This window comes from Cladophialophora yegresii (assembly GCF_000585515.1).
Source record: "Cladophialophora yegresii CBS 114405 chromosome Unknown aczIN-supercont1.5, whole genome shotgun sequence".
NCBI lineage: Eukaryota > Fungi > Ascomycota > Eurotiomycetes > Chaetothyriales > Herpotrichiellaceae > Cladophialophora > Cladophialophora yegresii.
The window spans coordinates 2021614-2041588 of NW_006913049.1; the positions used below are offsets into that span (position 1 = coordinate 2021614).

The following is a 19975-nucleotide window of genomic DNA, read 5'->3' on the forward strand; positions in this document are numbered from 1 at the left end:
ATGAGCCCTTCTCTTCTGTACACTCTCCACATGGAATATTGCCCGTTGGTTAGAGCGGCTATCTGTAGTTTTATAGTTCGTTTGCCCCAGGGCTCGCTTGGGATTCATCACCAAGATATAACCATCCCGTCCTCTTAAAGTCTTACTTCCACTAGAACGAATCAAACTCCGTGCCGGCCATCAACCCGAACATCCTGCCCTGGAACTTCCGCCCCACCTCCTGCCACTTCACCTGTATTCCCGCGACCAGGACGGGCCAGGGCATGGCCATCCCGAGCCCAGGGTCGTCGTGCACCTCGGGTATCGACACGCGCTCGCCAAGCCCAGCAGCCCAGGCGACGAGTTCGGCAACCATGGGCCCAAAGTCCGTGACTAGGCGTTCTTCGGCAGTGGGGCCCGCTTCGACATTCAAGTCCAGCAGCGTGAGGAGGAGGTGTAAGATAGGGGGCAATACGATCGGGTCATGCGCTAGTGTCGGGAGAGTGTGCAGCGCCGTGAGGAGCAGGAGGGACTCGCGCGTCAATGTGGCTAGTTGAAGCGCGTGGGGGCCGATCGTCGCGAGGATGATGATGAGCGTCTGGAGACTCAGTTTGAGCAGCGAGGGGTGTAGCAGGAGTGAATTTGCGAGGTATGCCGATGACGAGGCGGATAGTGCGGATAAGAGGAGAGTCAGCCGCGAGCACAGCGGGAGGTACATCGACTCTGCTAGCAGGCGGTGGAGGTCCTTGGGGATGCGTTTCGAGCGGGATTCCTGCTTCGCGGCCGTGCGGGCGGCTACTTGCATGCGCGAGGAGAATGTCCTCACTTTTAAGATGTTGGGCCCCGTGAGCTTGTCGGCTGCTTCGAGCGCCATGGGTTGCAGCGTACGGTAGGATAGGGTCTTTGATATGTTGTCGATGGGTTGCACCGTGGAGGAATACGTGAGCTCAAGGTGTGGTGGGAGTCGTTTGGATGGGAATGATTCCTTACCACGTCCCGAGGCCGAAGCGGCTGAGGCCTCCTCAGGATCATCCCTATCAGTGATACCTGCGAGCTCTCTGGCCCCGAAAGCCACGGCCGCCAAGAGGACTGATCGTGTCGACAGGGACAAATCCCCTTCGAAGTATGTGCTCGCGATCCAGGGGCCCATGATGGCCGGTTTTGCTACGAGGCATGCCACTAGAGCTGAGAGCCGTAACCGCGCCGTGTCCTCCATGGACGTGATCTCCTGGAGGCCCAGAAGAGATGAAGCAAGTGGGAGGATTTGGGAGAACAATTCGTCGCCAAAGTTGGCTTTCCGGCGGATCAACGATGGGGCTGTCTTGAGTGCCAGTTCCATCGCGGGTAGATCGTCGTTGGCGTTGAGCTGCTTGACGAGAGATGTTATATAGACGGGCGCAGTCGGTTTGTTGCGGTTGACGAGAGTGGGATCGTCGTCTGAGTCTTCAGGGTCGCTGTCCGGAGGCGCGTACGGGCGTAGGTCGGCGTCCTCTTCCTCTTCCTCCTCTTTGTCAGTGTCCCGTCCTGCGTTGTCCGAGTCAGATAGCTCTTCGATTGCGATAATCTTCGATGTGGCCGCCAGGGGAGCCGTCGACAACCGTTCGCGCTTGACGGGCTTCGAACTCGGTTGCAAGGTGCGCTTCTTGACTGATTCGAGCGCGGTAGCTGGCAGATCTTCTATGGTCCCGACCTTGTCTTGGACATGGATCAGGTCGAGCCAGCGATGCGCCTCCACGGATTCCAGCTCTTCTACGCCAAAATTCATGACCTTGTCTGGTTTGTCTACCAGCCTGGACACTGCTACAGCGACTATCATGCCCAGCAATCGAGCACGAGGAACGGATGCGGAGAGTCTGTTCGAGACCATACGAATGAAGGTGCCAGAGCTGGATATTTTTTTTAGAGTAATCTTGTCCAAGCGCTCGAGGTAGCCGAAAGCAAGCAGAATAGTCTGGGCGGTTGCTATAATGCGAGCCACAGGTAAGCACAGGTTCCCACAACAAGAAACAGTGCCATGGAAGGTTGTGTTTTCCCATAGAGTTCACTTACACTCCTGCTGAAGGATAGCGTCATGCTGAATCTGGACTTTGTTCCCAAAGGTCTCGATGGTCTTCTCTAGAATCCGCTCAAGCTTATCTTGACAAGAGTTAGCGTTCCGCGAGTCAAGGGAATCCGAGAGCGTACCTTTACTTGTACCAAGAGTTGCAATGACAGCTCTTCGCGTGTCAAGACCGAGACCAGCGTACTCTCCACTCGTACTAGTCAACCAATGAACAATATGTTCTTCCAACAAGGCACTGTTCTGTGTAAGTCCCTTGACCATAGCGGCGACTCCCGAGACTGTAGAAGCATTTCTCATCAAGGATTCCTTGTCTCCGACAGCTTCACCTCCAGTCTGCAAGAATTTCCGTGCCAGATCGCGCAGGATGGTGTCGAAGATAGCCTTTTGATCATACGATGGGAGCGTTTTTATCAGATTGTGCATCGGTGTCCATAGTGCCCGCTTTCCAAGAAGAAGGGAGGTGTAGAGCTCGGTGATGAGGGTGTCTGTAGCCAAGTCAGAACTGATCCTAGCTGGCATTTAAGAAGTGTGGCAAACTTACCGTGGTACCCTAGGCTCAAAGCTCGCTTCAGTACTTGGGAAAGCAATTTTGTCTGCTGGGGGTCGGTAGTAGGCAGCGTGGTGACTGCAACAGCCGAGATGTTCTTGGCAATCCATTTCGAATACTTGAGCCCATCCCCCAGCCATTTCTCTGCCGGGAGCATTCCTTCAAGGTCCTGTTGCGTTGCGAATATCTGGGACATGGTTGAAAGGATCTTGCTGCCGGCCAACAAAGTGACCACCTCTTGCCAGAACGCTCGCCGCTGTGCCTCGGCCGAAAGTAGCGTCATGGCGTCGTGCAGCAACCTGGACAAGATTTGAGTGCCAGCAAGAACCGATGACAACACCGAGATCGTATCAACGAGCAGGGGATTTTGCTGACCCGTGCTGGAGGCGGAAAGCCGCTTGACCTGCATGAGAAGCGCACCAAGTCCAGCCACGCTGGTCAAGGATGAGAGCAAGTTGGCCTTGAGATTTGTGTGATTTCGCGATAACCGCTTCTGCTGCAAAGGAGCCCACAGATCGGGTATAGTGACTGTGACCAGCACGTTGATGATTTGAGAAGCCTTGGGGCTTGGAACGTGAACGTTGAAGTCATGTTTGCCGGCGATGCCATATTGGAGGTACTGGAGGACCGCAGCCAGATCTTCGACCTCCGGCTGGCCCTTCAAAATTTCTCGTGCGTCGTCAGGTAGGGAAGTAGGTGGCGATGTGTCCAAATAGGACTTTTGAATGAATGCCGTTGACGCATGGCGTTTGTGGCTGCTTTGACGCGAGTCGGCGGAGGCTAATGTCAGAGATGAGTCGTGTGACGGCCGGTATGGGGAGTTTTGGCTTGCAGCATCACTGCCTTCGGATCCGAGATCTACAATTGAAACCTTGGATTTTGTACTGGCCGGACGTTGTGAGGATGTCGGATCCTTCAGGGATAAGGTCTCGAACTTGTCGATATTGGTCTGGACCTTGCGGGTCGTTTTGATGGGCTGGAATAGATTCTCCATATCGTTGATCCCATGTTGATAAAACAATGGTGACAGAGGACAACGCAACTTCTGGCAGACAAGAGAATCGAGTTCTGGAGAGTGAAGACGACGAGGCCGAGCAGCAGCCTTGCGGTCCGCCAAGCCAAGACATTTGTCCCCGCCAATCAGCGTGGAGCGGACGCAACGCCATAAACCCGCTACGCCCGCAGCTTCCTCGTCTTATTCCGCTCAATAGAATGCAAGTTCTACCATGTCCTGTGCTCCTGTACGACTTCAAGAGACGCTATGCCCGTTACGCTCATTTGAGTCAATCATGGCGCAATCAGAGAACACGTTCTCCCCCGGATAGCCAAAGACGGGCGGTGCTGTGGCTCAAGATTAATGTTCGAGTCATGACGGCGCCGCTGGTCCTTGTCTTCACGGAGGCTTCCGACCAAAGGCGAGGAGATGAGAAATAGAAATAATGTATAAGAACGCCTTAGATCTGAATAGAATGGAACGAAGTGGTCACAACAATTATATCCTTTGCCCTCACTCAACAATGTCATACCTGGTCTGGCTTGTGACCGGTTGCTCTCCAGGCGGCTTCGGAGAGTGCTTCGTGCACAGCATCCTCGCTCGTGGGGATAAAGTCATTGCTACGGCTCGCAATCTGGAGAAGATTAAGCACCTTGGGAAGGCTGGAGCAGCTGTCCTTCAGCTGGATATCACCGACACCCAGCAAAACATCAACAACACCATTTCCAAGGCTATCAGCGTCTATGGTCGGATCGACGTCTTGGTGAACAACGCCGCGTATGTTGCCATTGGGACCTCGGAAGACTTAGAGTATGTCAGGGCCGACCACCGCTGGCTCTCACCACTGACGTGGATTTAGAGCCGATGACTTTCAAGCTCAATTTGACACAAATGTCTTCGGTACCATCAAGGTAACACGTGCCGCCTTGCCTCATTTTCGACAGCGACGTGCAGGGACAGTGGTATTCATCGGCTCGCTTTCCGGATGGATAGGACATCCAGGTGTTGATGCCTACGCTGGATCAAAACATGCACTTGAAGGTCAGAATCCCCCTAAACCGCTTACATGTGCGCACGCTGACCGTGAAAGGGATTGTCGAAAGCCTTCACCACGAGACGTCCCATCTGGGCATCAGGACACTTCTCATAGGGCCAGGACGCTTCCGCACCCTACTCCTCTCCAGCCAAAACATGAAAGCCGCCCAGACCAAAGTTGCCGACTACAACGACTTCAGTCACGCTCTTCTTACCGGTCTGGCGAAAGAGGACCAAAGACAGCCAGGAAATCCTGTGAGACTTGCTGAGATTGTCGTTGACCTCGTCCGCCGGGAAGGCCTTGCTCAGGGACGAGAGGTTCCATTCCGACTTCCCCTCGGCATTGACTGCTTCGATGAAGTACAGGCCAAGTGCGAAGAGACGCTGAAATTGCTGGAAGACTGGAAAGACGTCTTACGTAGTACGGATCACAATGATCAGACGAAGTAAAATGGCGTTGCACCTTGGCCATCATCGCAGATTTGGCTGAATATCATTCCCAAGTTGTTGGGTCCTGTCCGAAGCTTCCCTTTGTATCAGGACGTCAGGTGCTCAGTGCCCTTTTCGAACCCCCTGATCTGGCGATTGGTATTGAGGAGTCCACAGCACGCCATGCCTCACGGTCGTGGACAGTGTATGAATATAGGGGCGGCTGAACAAGAAGATAATGTGGGGGTTTTTCAAGGTACACTCAGTTCAGCAAGAACAAGTGACAAGGGCTGTACCGGTGCGGCCCACAGCTCCCACCACCGACATCGATAAGGAGTAACCTACCCTTGAACAGTGACTTTGGCATGGAACAAACTGTGGCAGATAGGATGGAAGTGACGCCCTCTGCAATTCGCGAACATTTCCTCTTTCACTTGACAAACAGAGCACAAGTACTCACCCGGTCCTGATATGGTCAGGTGCATAGAGTTGAAGTCGAACTGCGCATACCATAGTGACAGGGAAAGATCTTCTCTTCTCCAGCATTCAAGCGCCATGATCTTGCGTGGTCGAGTCTTCCAGTTGTCTATCAGAACGAATCATCAGAGTATTCCGTGCGATCATTGCTTCGACCCTCACATCAACAGTAAGGCCCTGGTAGATCCATTCCCGCCGCCCAAGTCATCCTCGTTTGGTTCCACAACTTTGTCGTCTGGCAGATCTTGCATTCGATCTGCGCCTCTGGCGTACTCGAGGCATGCAACCCTCTAGAGATAACTGAAGCAGTTCCGCCAGCACAAGAGATCTAGGTAAGCATCTTAACCTCGAACATGTCCGATGCCCGAAAATTGGGTGATGGTTAGACTCGACCATGTCTCTGTCGAAGAAAGATTTGCTCAAGCTCATCGACAACATTGCTGTTCACTGGGGATCTATCCGCAACAAGCAGAGCAAGGATGGTGCCGGGCGTCGACTCTGGCCATCACAAACACCAAAAAATGATGGAGATTCCAAGGGCCTGCTAGACCAAGGAGAAAAGCTTCCCAAAAACGACAAGAAGGATGAAGATGAGCCTAGTGACAGCTGTAACATCAACATCCAAGCCAACAACCAAGGATCCGCTAGACAGAAGACACTCGTCACCGTCCAAGTTCAGCCGAATGACACCGAGGATGAGGTCAAGGCAAAGCTGCGAAGTGCTGCTCAATCCGGAGGCCTTATCTGAGCCAGTGGATCTAATCCGCAAGTACCGGCCACCAACGCCGTCGATCAAGCAAGTATGTATCCCAGTCAGTCAGGTTCCATTGCTGAAGTCTGTTCTTAAACTCCTGACGCTCTTGTTGACTCTCCAAAGTCTCGATAGCTTCTCTAACCACAGCTCGGAGGTGTCTTTTCCGTTCTTTAAACTCATCCCTCGGAACCCAACCCTCGTTGGCGACCGGTATATTGTGAGTCTTGAGGAGATCTTGGAAGTCGTTGTAACGACGGCCATCCCTCTGGTGATTGATCAAGACATCGCCCTCGATTTTGATGGGGCATTGTGCAACCATTCTTTGGTCGCGAAAAAAGCTAGACCAATTGCGCTGGATCCGGAGTAACGTCTCTTTCAGGAAAAGGGCGTCGACATCTTGCCCGGGAGGGGCTCGGGCAAACAGTTCAACCTGTTTTCGAATTGGGGCTAGCTGTTTATCCTCCAGCAAAGTAGCAAGGTCGGGGATAGTCTCCTTCAGTCCAGCTCGATAGTACTGTTGGAGCATAGACTGACGGTGTCTCTCCCAGACCTCAAGCCTTCTCGCTTTACGTAGCTCTGAGAAATTCTCTGGGAGCTCCAGTAAAAGTGCATCGTGTTGCACAGCGATAAACTGGGGGACTCGCGCCGTTAGAAACGACGGTAATACATTTGTACCCTGCCAGTCAACGATGCTCGTAATCTTACCCTTCGGTGACACGAACAAATTGCCGTTGTGAAGATCTGTATGCCATAGCAGTGGTAGACGATGGCTGGCAGAATGTGGGAGGACATATGGGATTGCCGCGCAAAGTGTTTGGAGCATCTCACACAGTGCAAAAGCGGACGTATCGCTTACTGTGTTTATCGGGAAGGAGAATGGTCGATCAGTGGCCCTATCTTCGTTCTGGTGCACCATGACCTTGTGCCATTGAAGAGCGTGCAATGGAGACGAGGTAATCTTCCGAGGTACGCCCTGGCTAGTAAGCAGCTAGACAATTGGGAACGTTCTGTACTGACTTACAAGGCCCACAATCCACTCCCGAAGATGTAGACGCAGACCCAATGAAATGTTCATCCGCTAAGGGGCCGATGCAGTATGTTTGGGTTCGCGTCGAGCGCACTGGAAAATGCCGCGAAAAGCCGAACCTTGAGGCATCACCATCGAAGTACAGACTGCCGTACCCATTGAACATATGACTGGTGGCGGCGAGTCGCTTGTGGATGGATAGGATTTCATCCACCACCATGAGTTTCTCCGGGATTGGAAGGTCAGACCATACAGTATTCAGAGCCTGACCCTGAGCCTCTTCCAGAATGATGTATTCGCAACCAACTGGATTGTCACTGGTGTCGCTCCACGAAAACACCTTCGGTACTGGTAGTTCCAACTCGGACCGTAGGAAATGAAGCGTAGCCACTTCACTTGCTGTGACCAGACGTGGCGGGACTACCGGGTCAGGAATCTTGACTATTAGTCGCTGATCACCGAGAATAGCGAGGAAAGCTTTGTTGGAACCTCCTTCTGCAATATTCTCAAATCGTAGAGCAGCAGAGGCGGCGCCTGATCCAGCTGTCTTGGCGATGACATGTTCTAGGGCCTTCAGGTCAAATTTCTGGGTGTGCTCCTCGAGCTTTCTAGGCTCGTTCCAGAGCCATCGACATGTGGTAGGGTAGAACAGATCCGGGCTCGGGGTGGGATTGGAGTTGGTCCACCGGAACTTCTGCAGAATGCGTCTTATCGACCTCATTGAAAGAATTCCCCTGCTCGTGGGTCCCATCGGGCGGGTGACACGAAAGAGAAAATGTGCTGTCTTGCATTTCTAAGATGAGCAAGGTTCATGTGAAGGTGAAGGTGAGAGAGTGAGAGAGAGAGAGAGAGAGAGAGAGATGTGGTAGGACCGTCGAGGTAAGGAAAGGCCCAAGTGACTTTATGTAAAAGCGGCGCGGTCTTACCAGTGTACAGTAGGTGGGTCACTTCTGAGGTGCCTCCGGACTTCTATTAACAAACATCAGTACACTTTTCTTCATTCCCCCGGCCTTGTCTCATCCGGCTGTTGTGACATCTCGAAGAACAATCCAAAACCAATGCAATAAATCAATCGAGCGGCTGGTGGCGTAGACAGGGCGGTGACCGCCAGCCAGCAACATGGCGATACCGGTTTCATCCCTCCTCACCAACGGCACACCTTCGCCTCCCCGAGAACGATGGTAAGATCAAAGCCTTCTGGAGGGTCGCTGAGTCTGACTTCTGCTAAGGACATATCTTGACCGCATACTGTCCACAACGTCACCTTATGCCGGCGAGGAGTTCGTTCCTGGAGAAGAGACCATCGATGCCTTGGAGTCTTCGCGTGTCCTGGTCATCGGCGCTGGGGGGCTAGGCTGTGAGATCCTGAAGAACCTGGCCATGTCAGGCTTCAAGGACATCCACGTCATCGATATGGACACGATCGACGTTTCAAATCTAAACCGACAATTCCTCTTCCGCCAATCTGACGTGGGCAAATCCAAAGCTGAAGTTGCCGCCGCTTTCGTCGAACGACGTGTGCCTGGAGTCAAAATCACGCCCTACAATGGTAAGATCCAGGACAAGGACGAAGACTATTACATGCAATTCAAGCTCGTCATCTGTGGCCTCGACAGCATTGAAGCACGGAGATGGATCAACGCCACCCTGGTCGACATGGTCGACATGGAGAACCCTGAATCCCTCAAACCACTCATTGACGGCGGAACAGAAGGTTTCAAAGGCCAAGCTAGGGTCATCCTCCCCAGTCTTACATCCTGCATTGAGTGCCAATTATCCATGCACGCACCACGAGCCGCCGTCCCACTGTGTACCCTCGCCACCATCCCTCGTCAACCTCACCACTGTATTGAATGGGCCCACATTGTCGCCTGGGAGGAACAACGCAAAAATGACACCCTCGACACGGACAATCCCGAACATATCTCCTGGCTGTACAGCACGGCGCTGAAACGTGCACAAGAATTCAACATCCCCGGAGTCACGTACTCAATGACACAGGGTGTGGTGAAGAACATCATCCCCGCCATAGCGAGCACGAACGCCATCATCGCGGCAGCATGCTGCAATGAAGCCCTGAAAATCGCCACCTCTTGCGCCCCGTTTCTGGACAATTACATGATGTATACAGGCGACTCGAACGAAAGCGGTCTATATACGTATACGTTTGCGGCGGAGAAGAAAGACGACTGTCCTGTATGCGGAAATCTGGCTCAGACCATTACCATCGACCCCGAGTGGACGTTAGAGGAGTTCCTCGCAAGTCTGGCTGAGAGGGCCGAGGCGCAGTTGAAGAAGCCGAGTATTCGTACTGAGGCCAAGACGCTGTATGTCCAAGCTCCGAAGAGTCTGGAGGAGCAGACGCGCCCGAATCTGCAGAAGAAGATGGGCGAGTTGGTCAGTGATGGTGAGGAGGTGGGTGTCAGTGATGCGGCGCTCACGATCAGTTTCAAGTTCAGACTGGTGCGCAAGAAGTGAACATGGATGCTCACGCGGAAGCACACGACTGACGAGGAATGGCACTACCATAGACTTGTCCGCATGCAGGCGCCATCAAGCTATAGGTTCAGAGTCATAGCACTTTTTGATTTTGCAATCGTGGTATCTAACTTGGGAAGCTCATGCTAAACGCCTTGCAATGCACGAGGACGCCAGGTTCAATCCACCCACTCGTATCTCATGGCACATGGCTTAAAGCCCGGATCATTTCTCGATCTCATCCAGTGCTTTCAATAGCCTCTTGGCCTTCTTCTTCAGGATATCGACGCTCTGGAGGAATAGGTCATCACTGGGGAACTGCCCGGTACTTTCCACGTTGAAGATGAAGTGATCTTGCACTCTCCCCAACTTGACTTTGCCTTTGAACTCGTCGTGTCGGAGACATTCTCTAGAGACCGTGTCGCGCATCACGTCTGCAACGACTGCTTTCTCGTCACCCTCGTGGTGGTGATAGGCTGCTGTGTCCCCTTGCGCTTCCTGCGGAGTTACTCTTTCGAGTTTGATGACCCCATCAGGGAAGCATTGCTGGAACTTGATCGCGTCCGCGCCCAGGATCGGTTGGGTAATCGTGATGGTCGGGAGGAGTCGATATGTCGCGGTCGCGACGGGTGAAAACTTCGCGTGATCCCCCCCCTTGCCCATGTGCGCATGCATAACCACATCGATCTCCTGGCCTGGCCGGAGCTTCGCGATCAAGATATCTGGACTGACCGCTTGGATGGGCTCATTGCCGAAAAGGGACGCCTGCATGGCTTCCGGCAAGAAGTTAAAGTGTCGCGAATATACGTTGCTGTTGATGTACTTGTCCTCCGGCTCAGTCGCAGTCTTGTCGGCATTGGGATTGCGCTCGCATTTTACTTTCATCGATAGGGCGATGGTGTTGTTATCAGTGAGCTCCGTCAAGCGGGCCACGGTGTCTAGGTCTGTCTGGACGTAAGGCGTGAGTTTCCTCAGGCCCTGTATGTTTCCTTTGAGTGGGACGAGACCCAATCGGTGGGCGAGGACTTCGTCCGCAATGACGGAGGTGTTGTTCTGGACGTAGACTTTTTCGATGGCTAGGGTGGGGACTTCGGCGAGGAGGATGCGGCGGAAGGCGTTGGCGATGGAGGCGTCAACGCCGATGAGGGAAAACGTCACTTCATGTTTCTGATTTTGGTAGAAGACTATCTTGAGGATCTGCTTGAACTTCTCGAGCGACCAGGAATTGTCCTCGCCCGCATGGTGGCCGGGGAAGTCGGTCGAGGTGATGTTGGTGACAGTTTCGGCGTTGATGCCGACGAGCTGGAGAATTCAGTATACCGTGCTGATGGCAGGCGTTATGCGACGTACCTTCCGCCTGTCTAGGCTGTCTTGTGAGGGCTGTATGGGCGCCATGGAGAGGTTGGTCTCCAGTACGCTGGACGGACTCGAAAAGTGACAGAATATCTGCTCTCCAAAGAAATTTGGTCCCGGCCCCGCTGGGTGGCGCTACCTATCTCTGATTGGCTATCCTTCCAGCCAATCAGCGGGCCTCTAATCCGGAAAGCAGCTGTCATAGAGCCGACATCAAAGGCACATTGGAAATCGCCATCGTCCGTTTCGTCCCCCAGCGATTGATGCCGCCGATTTCGAGGCATTAGCTCGACAACCACCGCTTCCCTCCTTCTGGCATCGTGCCAGTCTAGACAAGCATGACAATGGCCGCCTCCTTCGCACGAGCCGCGAGCCGGCACTCGCACTCGGCCAAACGACTCTGCCTCAGACCCAGCTTTCAGCTTCAATCAAGACAGGGACACACTCCTTTCGTGACCCGCGCCATCTGTACCACGCCATCTCGAAGGCAGGAAGGCCCTCCTAGCACGAGCCCCAATCCGACGCCCAATCCAGAATACGCGAGCGGACCCTTAACAACGACTATCAGCCCGACCGATTCGACTTTCACCCAGCACGTAAACCAGGAGAGAACCGAATATGTCAACAAGGCCCCTGACCAAAACCTGGGCGATGACTTTGAAACAAGAAAGATTCGGCATTACACCGTGAACTTTGGCCCACAACATCCCGCCGCGCACGGCGTGCTGCGTCTCATTCTCGAGCTCAATGGGGAGGAAATTCTCCGAGCGGATCCTCATGTCGGCTTGCTGCACCGTGGAACCGAGAAGTTGATCGAGTACAAGACATATCTCCAGGCGCTTCCCTACTTTGACCGTTTCGACTATGTCTCGATGATGACCAACGAGCAGGTCTTTTCGTTGGCCGTCGAGAAGCTGCTCAATGTCGACATTCCCGAGCGAGCCAAGTGGATTCGAACCTTGTTTGGCGAAATCACCAGAATTCTCAACCACCTGATGTCGATTCTGTCACACGCCATGGACGTTGGTGCTTTGACCCCGTTCCTGTGGGGCTTTGAAGAGCGAGAAAAGCTAATGGTGAGTATCGAGGCGTTTTCGCAGGAACCAAGATTGTAATGTTTGATAGGAATTTTACGAGCGCGTTTCTGGCGCAAGACTTCATGCTGCATACGTCCGTCCTGGTGGTGTCAGCCAAGACATCCCCCTTGGGCTGCTGGACGACATTTACGCTTGGGCCACTCAATTCGGCGACCGCATTGACGAAACCGAGGAACTTCTTACAGACAACAGAATCTGGATCGGTCGGACCAAAGGCGTCGGTGTTGTCTCTGCTGCCGATGCCCTCAACTATGGCTTCTCAGGTGTCATGCTCAGAGGCTCTGGCGTGCCGTGGGATATTCGAAAGAGCCAACCGTATGACGCCTACGACAAAGTTGATTTCGACGTGCCCGTGGGCCAGAATGGCGACTGCTACGATCGATATCTTTGCAGAATGGAAGAGTTCCGACAGTCATTGCGAATCATCCACCAGTGCTTGAACAAGATGCCGCCTGGCCCAGTCAAGGTCGAAGACTACAAGATTGCACCGCCGCCTCGAGCCGCCATGAAAGAGAACATGGAAGCTCTGATCCATCATTTCTTGCTCTACACCAAGGGTTACACGGTCCCTCCGGGCGACACCTACACTGCGATTGAAGCGCCGAAGGGCGAGATGGGCGTCTACGTTGTCAGTGATGGGAGTGAACGGCCGTACCGGTGTCACGTCCGTGCTCCAGGGTTTGCCCATTTGAGCTGTTTCGACCAGATCAGCCGTGGCCATCTTCTGGCAGATGCCGTTGCCATCATCGGCACCATGGACCTAGTTTTCGGCGAAATCGACAGATAAGGTAGACGGGAAGGAAGGGAGAAGGATGCTCGATGCTCGTGGTGCTTGTGAAAGACGTGCGAGGGGGTCAGACGACTTCCTGCTCATGTATGTACGTTCCTAGGAACATGGCTCCTGCCGTATCTCGTATGATAGACTGCTTTGGCACCAGTCGTGCTGATCCTGACTCCATGCAGTAAACATTGCCAGCTTGCCCCAAGGTATTTCCTGCCCTTGAACACTGTCAAGCTCAGATTCCTGCCTCAGCACTCCAGCGTGTGACACGGTCTCCTTTCAGCGTTCTCCGATGCCTCCCTGATATTGTCTTGGAATGATGGCCACGCTATCGTCCTCCCGCCGCAAAGGCCCCATGATACCCGTGTTGGTCGCGGCCTTGATATTCTGGCACTGTTGTATGATGTAGTCGATGAGGCTGTTGATACCACGGATCACATAAACGTGTACGTCCTTGGTCTGTCCCATGCGCCAAGCACGACTCTGGGCCTGATTCTCGTCGTTTGGGTTCCACCACGGTTCACATTGGATGATCTGAGAGCCCCCAGTAAGATTGAGACCCGCGCCTCCACTTCCAGCTGTGACGAAGATGGGTCGCTTGTTGTTCTCGTCATTGAACGATTTCTGACTGAATGAGCGTTGGTGAGAATTGAGAGTACCATTGAATTGCAACGGCACCGTGTCGGACAGCGTGCTACTGCGACGCATGGCTTCGCCCAGCATATCGAGAAATTTCAAGTACTTGGAGAACACAATGATTCTTTCGCCAGGATAATTGGATCGCAGATTTGACATGAGGTCCAGGATGCATAGCACCTTGCGAGACAGCAGCTCGCTGTCTGGAATGGCAGCAAGTCTCGCGAGCCAATCTTTACGTTCCTCGGGCCATTTGAACGATTTATAGTCGCTGGAGTCATCCTGCTCAAGAATCTCTGGGAGACCCGCTGGGGAATCCGGATCCTCCGCCAGTGATTCTTCTGTACGAGCTTGATTGTTAGAAGCACTATCCTCTGGGACGTCTCCCTCGATCTCGGCCGTTTCGCCCTGCTGCACATGGAGTGACACGTTCAATAGCTCCTCAGCCACTTTGACTGATGTAATCTGCTTTGAGGTCATTCCATCTGGAGTGATCATGGCAAGAAGGTCTTGCATCGTCACTGTACCACCCGCTGCTTTTCTGGCTGTTGCGAAGCGATCCTTGAGCCTGGCGTATTGCGAGAGGAGGTGCTGCGATACCTGGGCTTTTCCAGGCGGGATCAAGGCACGGTTGGCGCATTGCAACTGTGCAAGTACTGCTTGTTGGAGAGCCTTATTCTTCCCATCGGAATTGCTGGGCTGGAAGACTTGTTGTCTGCCTGAAAAAGACATGAGCATGAGATACTTCTCCACCCGGAATGCCACCTCTGCTTCCTCGTCATCCGTGAGCTGGAAATCATGGTATTCTCTGCTGAGGTGGGGCAATTTCAACACAGAGACTGGTCGAGCGACGGTGAAGCTCATCAAGAATTTGACTAACCGATTCCTCTTCGACACCGAGGGTGATGAGTAGTACCCATTTTCCTCTCTATGGGCAAAAGTCTTCATGAACTGCTGGAAGTCCTTGAAGGGATGACCTGGAATCAGTGATACGAAGCCAAATATATCGTACCATCTGTTGGCCAGAAAGGTGCCGCTCAATAGCATGATGCGCTCGTAATGCAAGTGGCGGACTGCATCATAAGTCTTCGTAAGCACATTCTTTGCGAATTGAGCTTCGTCGAGAACGAGATGTCTGATCGGAAAGCCGAGCTCATCATAGACGTGAGAAAATAGTGCATTAACGTGTCTCCCGTTGAGGGGCATGTGATCGACTGAGGACAGGTTCTCGTCGACCCATTTTTTGCCTTTCATTGCAAGCAGTCTGAAGAAATCGATATTCTTCCGATACGAGGCGTAACGACTCATGACGAATTGCCAGGTACATACGACAAAATTGTATTCGCCGTCGAGCAATTCGTTGGCGGTGACCTTGGCATCGTTGAGAAAAAAGGCTTTCTTCGCCATCTCCTGAAGCCAGTCAGTCACCGTTTCCTCGAGGCCAGCAACGCCAGGACGGCATATCAACTCACCGATCCATAGTGCTTTTTGATCTCATCGATCCACTGCTGTGCACAGCTCTTGGTTGTCACAATCAAATTGAAACCGCGGTATGGTTTCCCCTGGTTCGCAACAATATCCTCGACCATAGCCGTGATTGCCTCCAATGACTTACCCAAACCCTGCTCGTCACCAAGAATTCCTCCTTTGTGACGAGTCTCGAAAAGATGCTTGAGCTTACCCACTCCAGTGAGTTGCCAGGGCTTAAGCTGGGTCCGACAGTTCTCGGGTTGCTCAATGGGCTTAGCCTCCAATAGTTCGACCTATTCGGTATATTAGTATTGAGTTTGTTGTGTCAAAGGGTCTTTGAAGAGACTGACGATGGCCTGCGTACATTCCCGCCCTAAATAACGCCAAATAGGAACCGGAACTTCGTACCCTTCCACTGCAATGTAGTTTTCCGGGTGGTGACGATCATTGGCAGTGGCTTCGCGTTCTTGCTCGTGAAGATCATCATTGCCGTCGTCGTCGTCATGCATGAGCTCTCGGATTTCTGCAGCACCTATTGTCAAATCGTCATCGCCACTCTCATGTGATCTGTCGTCCTGATACTCGAAATCCGCATCGTCTCCACCGCTGCTGACTTCAAGACCATGACCGTGTGACCCGTTCTGGCTTGTCCCAGCATCGGCCTGGTCTAGGTCTCCAACATTGTTATCCTGCATTAAGATACGACCGCTTCTGAGCTTCTTCGATTCTCTAGCAGCAACATCTTCTCCATCTTGTTCTTTTTTGTTGAGATTTGCTGATGACTCTGGGGTCGTAGCACTGTTTCGTTGTTCGTCCAATGTCTGAGCGGAGGAGTGATCTATGAGAAAGACGTGGGGTTTGATATGAGCTGTGGTTGCAAGCTCAGTCTTGCTGACATGGTCACGCACAGCCTCGATGAGTGTATTGTTGTCAAGCACACGCCGCTCACAGTAAGCGAGAAACTCGGCAAGTGAGGACCTCCATGACTCTTGGAGCTGCTGCGCGGCCATCTTGCGCGTAAAGACGCCTTGCGGATGATGACAGGTTCGATAAAAGACGAGCAGTAATGTCTGTGGGATTTGAAAAGAAATGTTAAGGCTCGAGGACACGAGTAAGATAGATGAGAGTGAAGTGAAGACGAGTGATTCACTAGAGCACGCTGTGAATTCGCAAGTCACTCAACTACTTCGTTTACTATAGTTTCATTGAAGCTTCACTTATACCCTTATATAAATGATCACTACAGATCCACGAAAACTTTTCACACCAACTATCATCTACACGACACCTCGTATTGCTCTCACCCTCCCGCTCACTCACTTTCCTGAAGATTCCATTTTCGCCCAACATGGCTCCGCCTCAAAAACGCAAAACGGGCGTTTTTGGGATGGGTGATCTGAAGAATTTGACGAACAAGAGGCAGAAGACCGGCGTCTCAGCGATGGTTGGCTCCAACAAGTCTGCACTGCATCAGCGGAAGACAGGAATTTTCGGGATGAGTGATTTGAAGAAAAACACCAAGGAGGCCCGTGCGAAGGGGCGGACTGGTTCTCGTAGACTACAAGATCTTGCCGCCAACGAGCTCTCGACGGATGATGCTCTCATGGTAAGCGTGACTACCGTGAACCGTGTGACACGTTGGCTAACATGGAGGCGAGGATGACTTGACCCTGGACCATACGCTTGGTGTTAGCTCTGATGTCTCTGCAGACGAGGAGGACAATGATCAAGATTCTGACGAAAGCCATGATAGCGACGTCAGTGAGGCAGAAGAGAGCTCTTCGGAAGGAGAGGACGCGGAAGGAGAGGGCTCGGATGTGAGCAGCAGCGTGCCCGAAGAAGATGTCAGCGCGGGAGTCAAAGGTGATCCTAAACATGGCACGACTAGAAAGAATACACTACGGGGACTCAACCAATTCCTCGATCGCGTAGAGGCCGACAACCAGCTGGTGGCGAAAATGACCGACGAAGAGCTCAGCACTTTTGCCGCTAAAGAAGACGAGGGTGGCTTCTACGACCTTGTGCCAGTCGCCGACGATGAAAAGGTGCCAGAAAGCGAACTTGTCGAATCTGCCTCATTTGAGGAGATCAAACCAGGAGTGTGGTACGACGCGACTACGAACCAGCTTTATCGCCCAACAAATCTCACCGACCCTGAGACCAAAAAGATTCGGAAGACCGTTCGCAGACATAAGAAGGGACCACCTGAGGGTCAAACCTTCAAGGTCAGCAAGATCTCAGCCAGCGAGCTCAAGAAGTTGAAGGCCAAGACTGAGGAAGGTGATTTCGAAGACGAAGCTGAAAAGGAAGGCCTCGCGGAAGAAGAAGAAGCCCCGGCCTAAAGCTCACCACTGGTTACAAAGGTGTGACACGTTGCTGGTGAATCAGATGAAGTTGGAAAAGCACAGAGTCTAACATTTTCGCCCTGCACTTGGGCTCAACATACTAGCGTGATTTCGAGCACTGCGAGAGAGACAGAAAGAGAGAGCCCACTCACGGCGCAATGCAATTCACACGCACCCCCCTCTTACCCACCTCCTTGGCCGCACACCTCGTCAGCCCCAACACCGCATGCTTACTCGCCGTGTACGCGCTCGTGTACTCCCGACCGCGTAAACTCAAGCCACTCCCTGCGTTGACGATACTATAGTGGTTGCGAGTAGAGCATATGTCAAGGTGCCACGAGGACCAACACCTCAAACGCGATGTTATGTCAATGCTCGGTAGCTGTCAGGCCGAGCAGCGGGAGCGTACTCCGTAGAATATGATAGGTGCTCGCGTATGGCTCTGGGCTCCCCTGTCGATTCACAGCATGTAAGCGGGCCCAGAGTGCGTGGCGAGCGTGGTCAACGTATGCATTTTGATAACCCTACTCATGTGCTCGTCAAAGGCTAAATGAAGTTCAGCTAAAGTCGATGCGTGACCCGCGTGCCTAATCATTGATTCCTTCGAGGCATGACAATACAGGATCTGCATTTGCATGGCCACCCGACACTTTCTTCCTCCATGCGGGTGTCGAATTCTTCCGAGGCTCTCCCGATAATCATACCACTCGAAGCCGTGCTAGCGTATTCATCTCGTGGTCATTAAAGAACAAGAAAGTCGACCAGGGCCCTTTCATCGCATCACGACTTCTGACCGGAGAAACTCTTCCTACGTTCATGCTCCTTCGTCACGTCGGCAACAAGCTTGTCGGTCTTTTCCTTGTCCTTCATCTCTCGTACTTTGGCGAGCACGACTTCTCTGAAAATAGCACTCTTGGCAGCATTGCTCAATGATCGTTTTTCATTTGCTTCACTGGTCGCAAGGCCCCGGCCGGGTGACACCCCTCTGATATGGTTTTTGACGGCTAGCCCGGCAGCATTTTGAGCGTTGGCAGGGATGTCATTTGCGTCGGGCGAGCCTGGGTCTTCTTGGTCTTGCATCTTTAGAGCATCGATCCGGTTGGCCAGCTTGACAAGCTCGATACCCCGCTTCAACTTCATCTTTGCGAGGTAGGCTCTGATCTCTGGTAGGAGATCGTGGTCTGAGGCGGTTTCACCTGTGAGCCAGATATGCTTGAGCGCTTCCTTGCTAGTGGCCCGCCGTTTCGGTTCTGGTTGGAGCAGACTCAAGATGAACTCTTTCGCATCTTTGCTGACATCTTTCCAGTATCGCTCGTGGAAGATGATCCGGCCGCTCCTACATTCGTCGACGAGATCTGCCAGGTTCTCGGATCTGAAAGGCGAGTAGCCGCAGAGGAGCGTGTATGTGATGACGCCCAACGACCACATGTCGACCGCCTTGCCGTGACCCTGCTTGAGCATCACTTCAGGAGCGGCATAACCAAAAGAGCCGGCCATTGAGGTCAGCACAGCACCAGGACTCTCCAGAGTCTTGGCGATACCGAAGTCAGCAAGGACAAGTTCGGAGTCGGGCTCCCTCGTGAGGTAGAGCAAGTTTTCTGGTTTGAGATCTGGAGTCTTGTGTCAGGAGTCATGTTCTTCAGAGTTGTGTAGTCCCCGTACCTCGGTGCACAATGTTCCGCTCGTGGAGGTAGTCGACAGCCTCCAGCACCTGCTTAATCGTCTGTGAGGCGTCTCTCTCCGTGAACTTGCCCTTGTCACAAATCCGATCGAACAGCTCCCCACCCGTAGCCAATTGGGTCACAATGTAGAACTTGTCCTATCGCCGTGTTAGTCTCGGCCAGTGCATGAGTATGCGGATGTTCCTGACTCTTGACTCGAACCAGTCGACGAACTGGACGATATGCGGATGCTTCAAGGTTTGCAGCATCTGGAGTTCATCGTACACCATCTGCTCATTCCCTTTCACGCTCTTCTTGAGGATGATTTTGACTGCGACCTTTTCTCCGCCGGCCTCGGCCTCCCGGACGATACCATACGTGCCTGCTCCCAGAGTCTTTCCGAAGCGGTATCTAGATTTCTTGTCGTAGCTGTCGGGTTGGCCTTGCAGCTTGTTCATCATGCCACTGACTATTCGTCGACGGATCAGCAGTGTACATCAAAGAGTCTTCAGCTCAGTTCGCCAGATATTCCGTGGTCTCGTCCCAAGACTAAGAATGCATAGTACAGTTTCGCTAGTACACATGCAAGGAGCGGAAAGGAGACTGCCTTCGAAAGGAGATGTTGAGACTTACAAGCACTCATGGTTGCAGCGGCTCAGGCAAGCGCCTGGGTAGGCAGTCGTGGTCCTTCACAGTGCTTGAGGCAGGTCCGACCTCCGAGCGATAGAAAGGCGTAATGGTCGGAAGAAATCCTAATCTAGCTTCCTCGAGCCTTATACCACTCTTGACTTCTGAGGACAGCCGCACGTTGAAGTATTCGGCAGGAGACTCGAACTGCTGCGGGGTATTG

At 52.9% G+C, this 19975-nt stretch overlaps 10 protein-coding genes across 10 annotated transcripts; 5 read left to right on the forward strand and 5 right to left on the reverse strand.

Moving 5' to 3' along the window:
• Positions 1–151: 151 nt before the first annotated feature.
• A1O7_07455 (uncharacterized protein) lies at positions 152–3582 on the reverse strand (the record flags this gene model as incomplete). The annotated part of the gene is made up of 4 exons (XM_007761455.1): positions 152–1941; positions 2029–2115; positions 2164–2526; positions 2583–3582. 4 exons carry the CDS (start codon positions 3580–3582, stop codon positions 152–154), a joined length of 3240 nt encoding a protein of 1079 aa, XP_007759645.1.
• Positions 3583–4105: 523 nt separating this feature from the next.
• A1O7_07456 (uncharacterized protein) lies at positions 4106–5067 on the forward strand (the record flags this gene model as incomplete). Its single annotated transcript, XM_007761456.1, has 3 exons — positions 4106–4392; positions 4442–4623; positions 4673–5067. The coding sequence occupies 3 exons, from the start codon at positions 4106–4108 to the stop codon at positions 5065–5067; spliced, it is 864 nt and encodes a 287-aa protein (XP_007759646.1).
• Positions 5068–5917: 850 nt separating this feature from the next.
• On the forward strand, positions 5918–6271 carry A1O7_07457 (uncharacterized protein; the record flags this gene model as incomplete). The annotated part of the gene is made up of 1 exon (XM_007761457.1): positions 5918–6271. One exon carries the CDS (start codon positions 5918–5920, stop codon positions 6269–6271), a length of 354 nt encoding a protein of 117 aa, XP_007759647.1.
• Positions 6272–6281: 10 nt separating this feature from the next.
• A1O7_07458 (uncharacterized protein) lies at positions 6282–8025 on the reverse strand (the record flags this gene model as incomplete). Its single annotated transcript, XM_007761458.1, has 2 exons — positions 6282–7018; positions 7299–8025. The coding sequence occupies 2 exons, from the start codon at positions 8023–8025 to the stop codon at positions 6282–6284; spliced, it is 1464 nt and encodes a 487-aa protein (XP_007759648.1).
• A 398-nt stretch (positions 8026–8423) lies between these two features.
• A1O7_07459 (ubiquitin-activating enzyme E1 C) lies at positions 8424–9782 on the forward strand (the record flags this gene model as incomplete). Its single annotated transcript, XM_007761459.1, has 2 exons — positions 8424–8485; positions 8534–9782. The coding sequence occupies 2 exons, from the start codon at positions 8424–8426 to the stop codon at positions 9780–9782; spliced, it is 1311 nt and encodes a 436-aa protein (XP_007759649.1).
• A 225-nt stretch (positions 9783–10007) lies between these two features.
• On the reverse strand, positions 10008–11177 carry A1O7_07460 (DNA-directed RNA polymerase I and III subunit RPAC1; the record flags this gene model as incomplete). Its single annotated transcript, XM_007761460.1, has 2 exons — positions 10008–11084; positions 11133–11177. 2 exons carry the CDS (start codon positions 11175–11177, stop codon positions 10008–10010), a joined length of 1122 nt encoding a protein of 373 aa, XP_007759650.1.
• A 302-nt stretch (positions 11178–11479) lies between these two features.
• On the forward strand, positions 11480–13019 carry A1O7_07461 (NADH-ubiquinone oxidoreductase 49 kDa subunit, mitochondrial; the record flags this gene model as incomplete). The annotated part of the gene is made up of 2 exons (XM_007761461.1): positions 11480–12211; positions 12261–13019. 2 exons carry the CDS (start codon positions 11480–11482, stop codon positions 13017–13019), a joined length of 1491 nt encoding a protein of 496 aa, XP_007759651.1.
• A 273-nt stretch (positions 13020–13292) lies between these two features.
• On the reverse strand, positions 13293–16129 carry A1O7_07462 (uncharacterized protein; the record flags this gene model as incomplete). The annotated part of the gene is made up of 3 exons (XM_007761462.1): positions 13293–15059; positions 15122–15412; positions 15470–16129. 3 exons carry the CDS (start codon positions 16127–16129, stop codon positions 13293–13295), a joined length of 2718 nt encoding a protein of 905 aa, XP_007759652.1.
• Positions 16130–16467: 338 nt separating this feature from the next.
• A1O7_07463 (uncharacterized protein) lies at positions 16468–17461 on the forward strand (the record flags this gene model as incomplete). Its single annotated transcript, XM_007761463.1, has 2 exons — positions 16468–16725; positions 16778–17461. 2 exons carry the CDS (start codon positions 16468–16470, stop codon positions 17459–17461), a joined length of 942 nt encoding a protein of 313 aa, XP_007759653.1.
• A 783-nt stretch (positions 17462–18244) lies between these two features.
• A1O7_07464 (CAMK/CAMK1/CAMK1-CMK protein kinase) lies at positions 18245–19586 on the reverse strand (the record flags this gene model as incomplete). Its single annotated transcript, XM_007761464.1, has 3 exons — positions 18245–19074; positions 19127–19283; positions 19335–19586. The coding sequence occupies 3 exons, from the start codon at positions 19584–19586 to the stop codon at positions 18245–18247; spliced, it is 1239 nt and encodes a 412-aa protein (XP_007759654.1).
• Between the last annotated feature and the right edge of the window lie 389 nt (positions 19587–19975).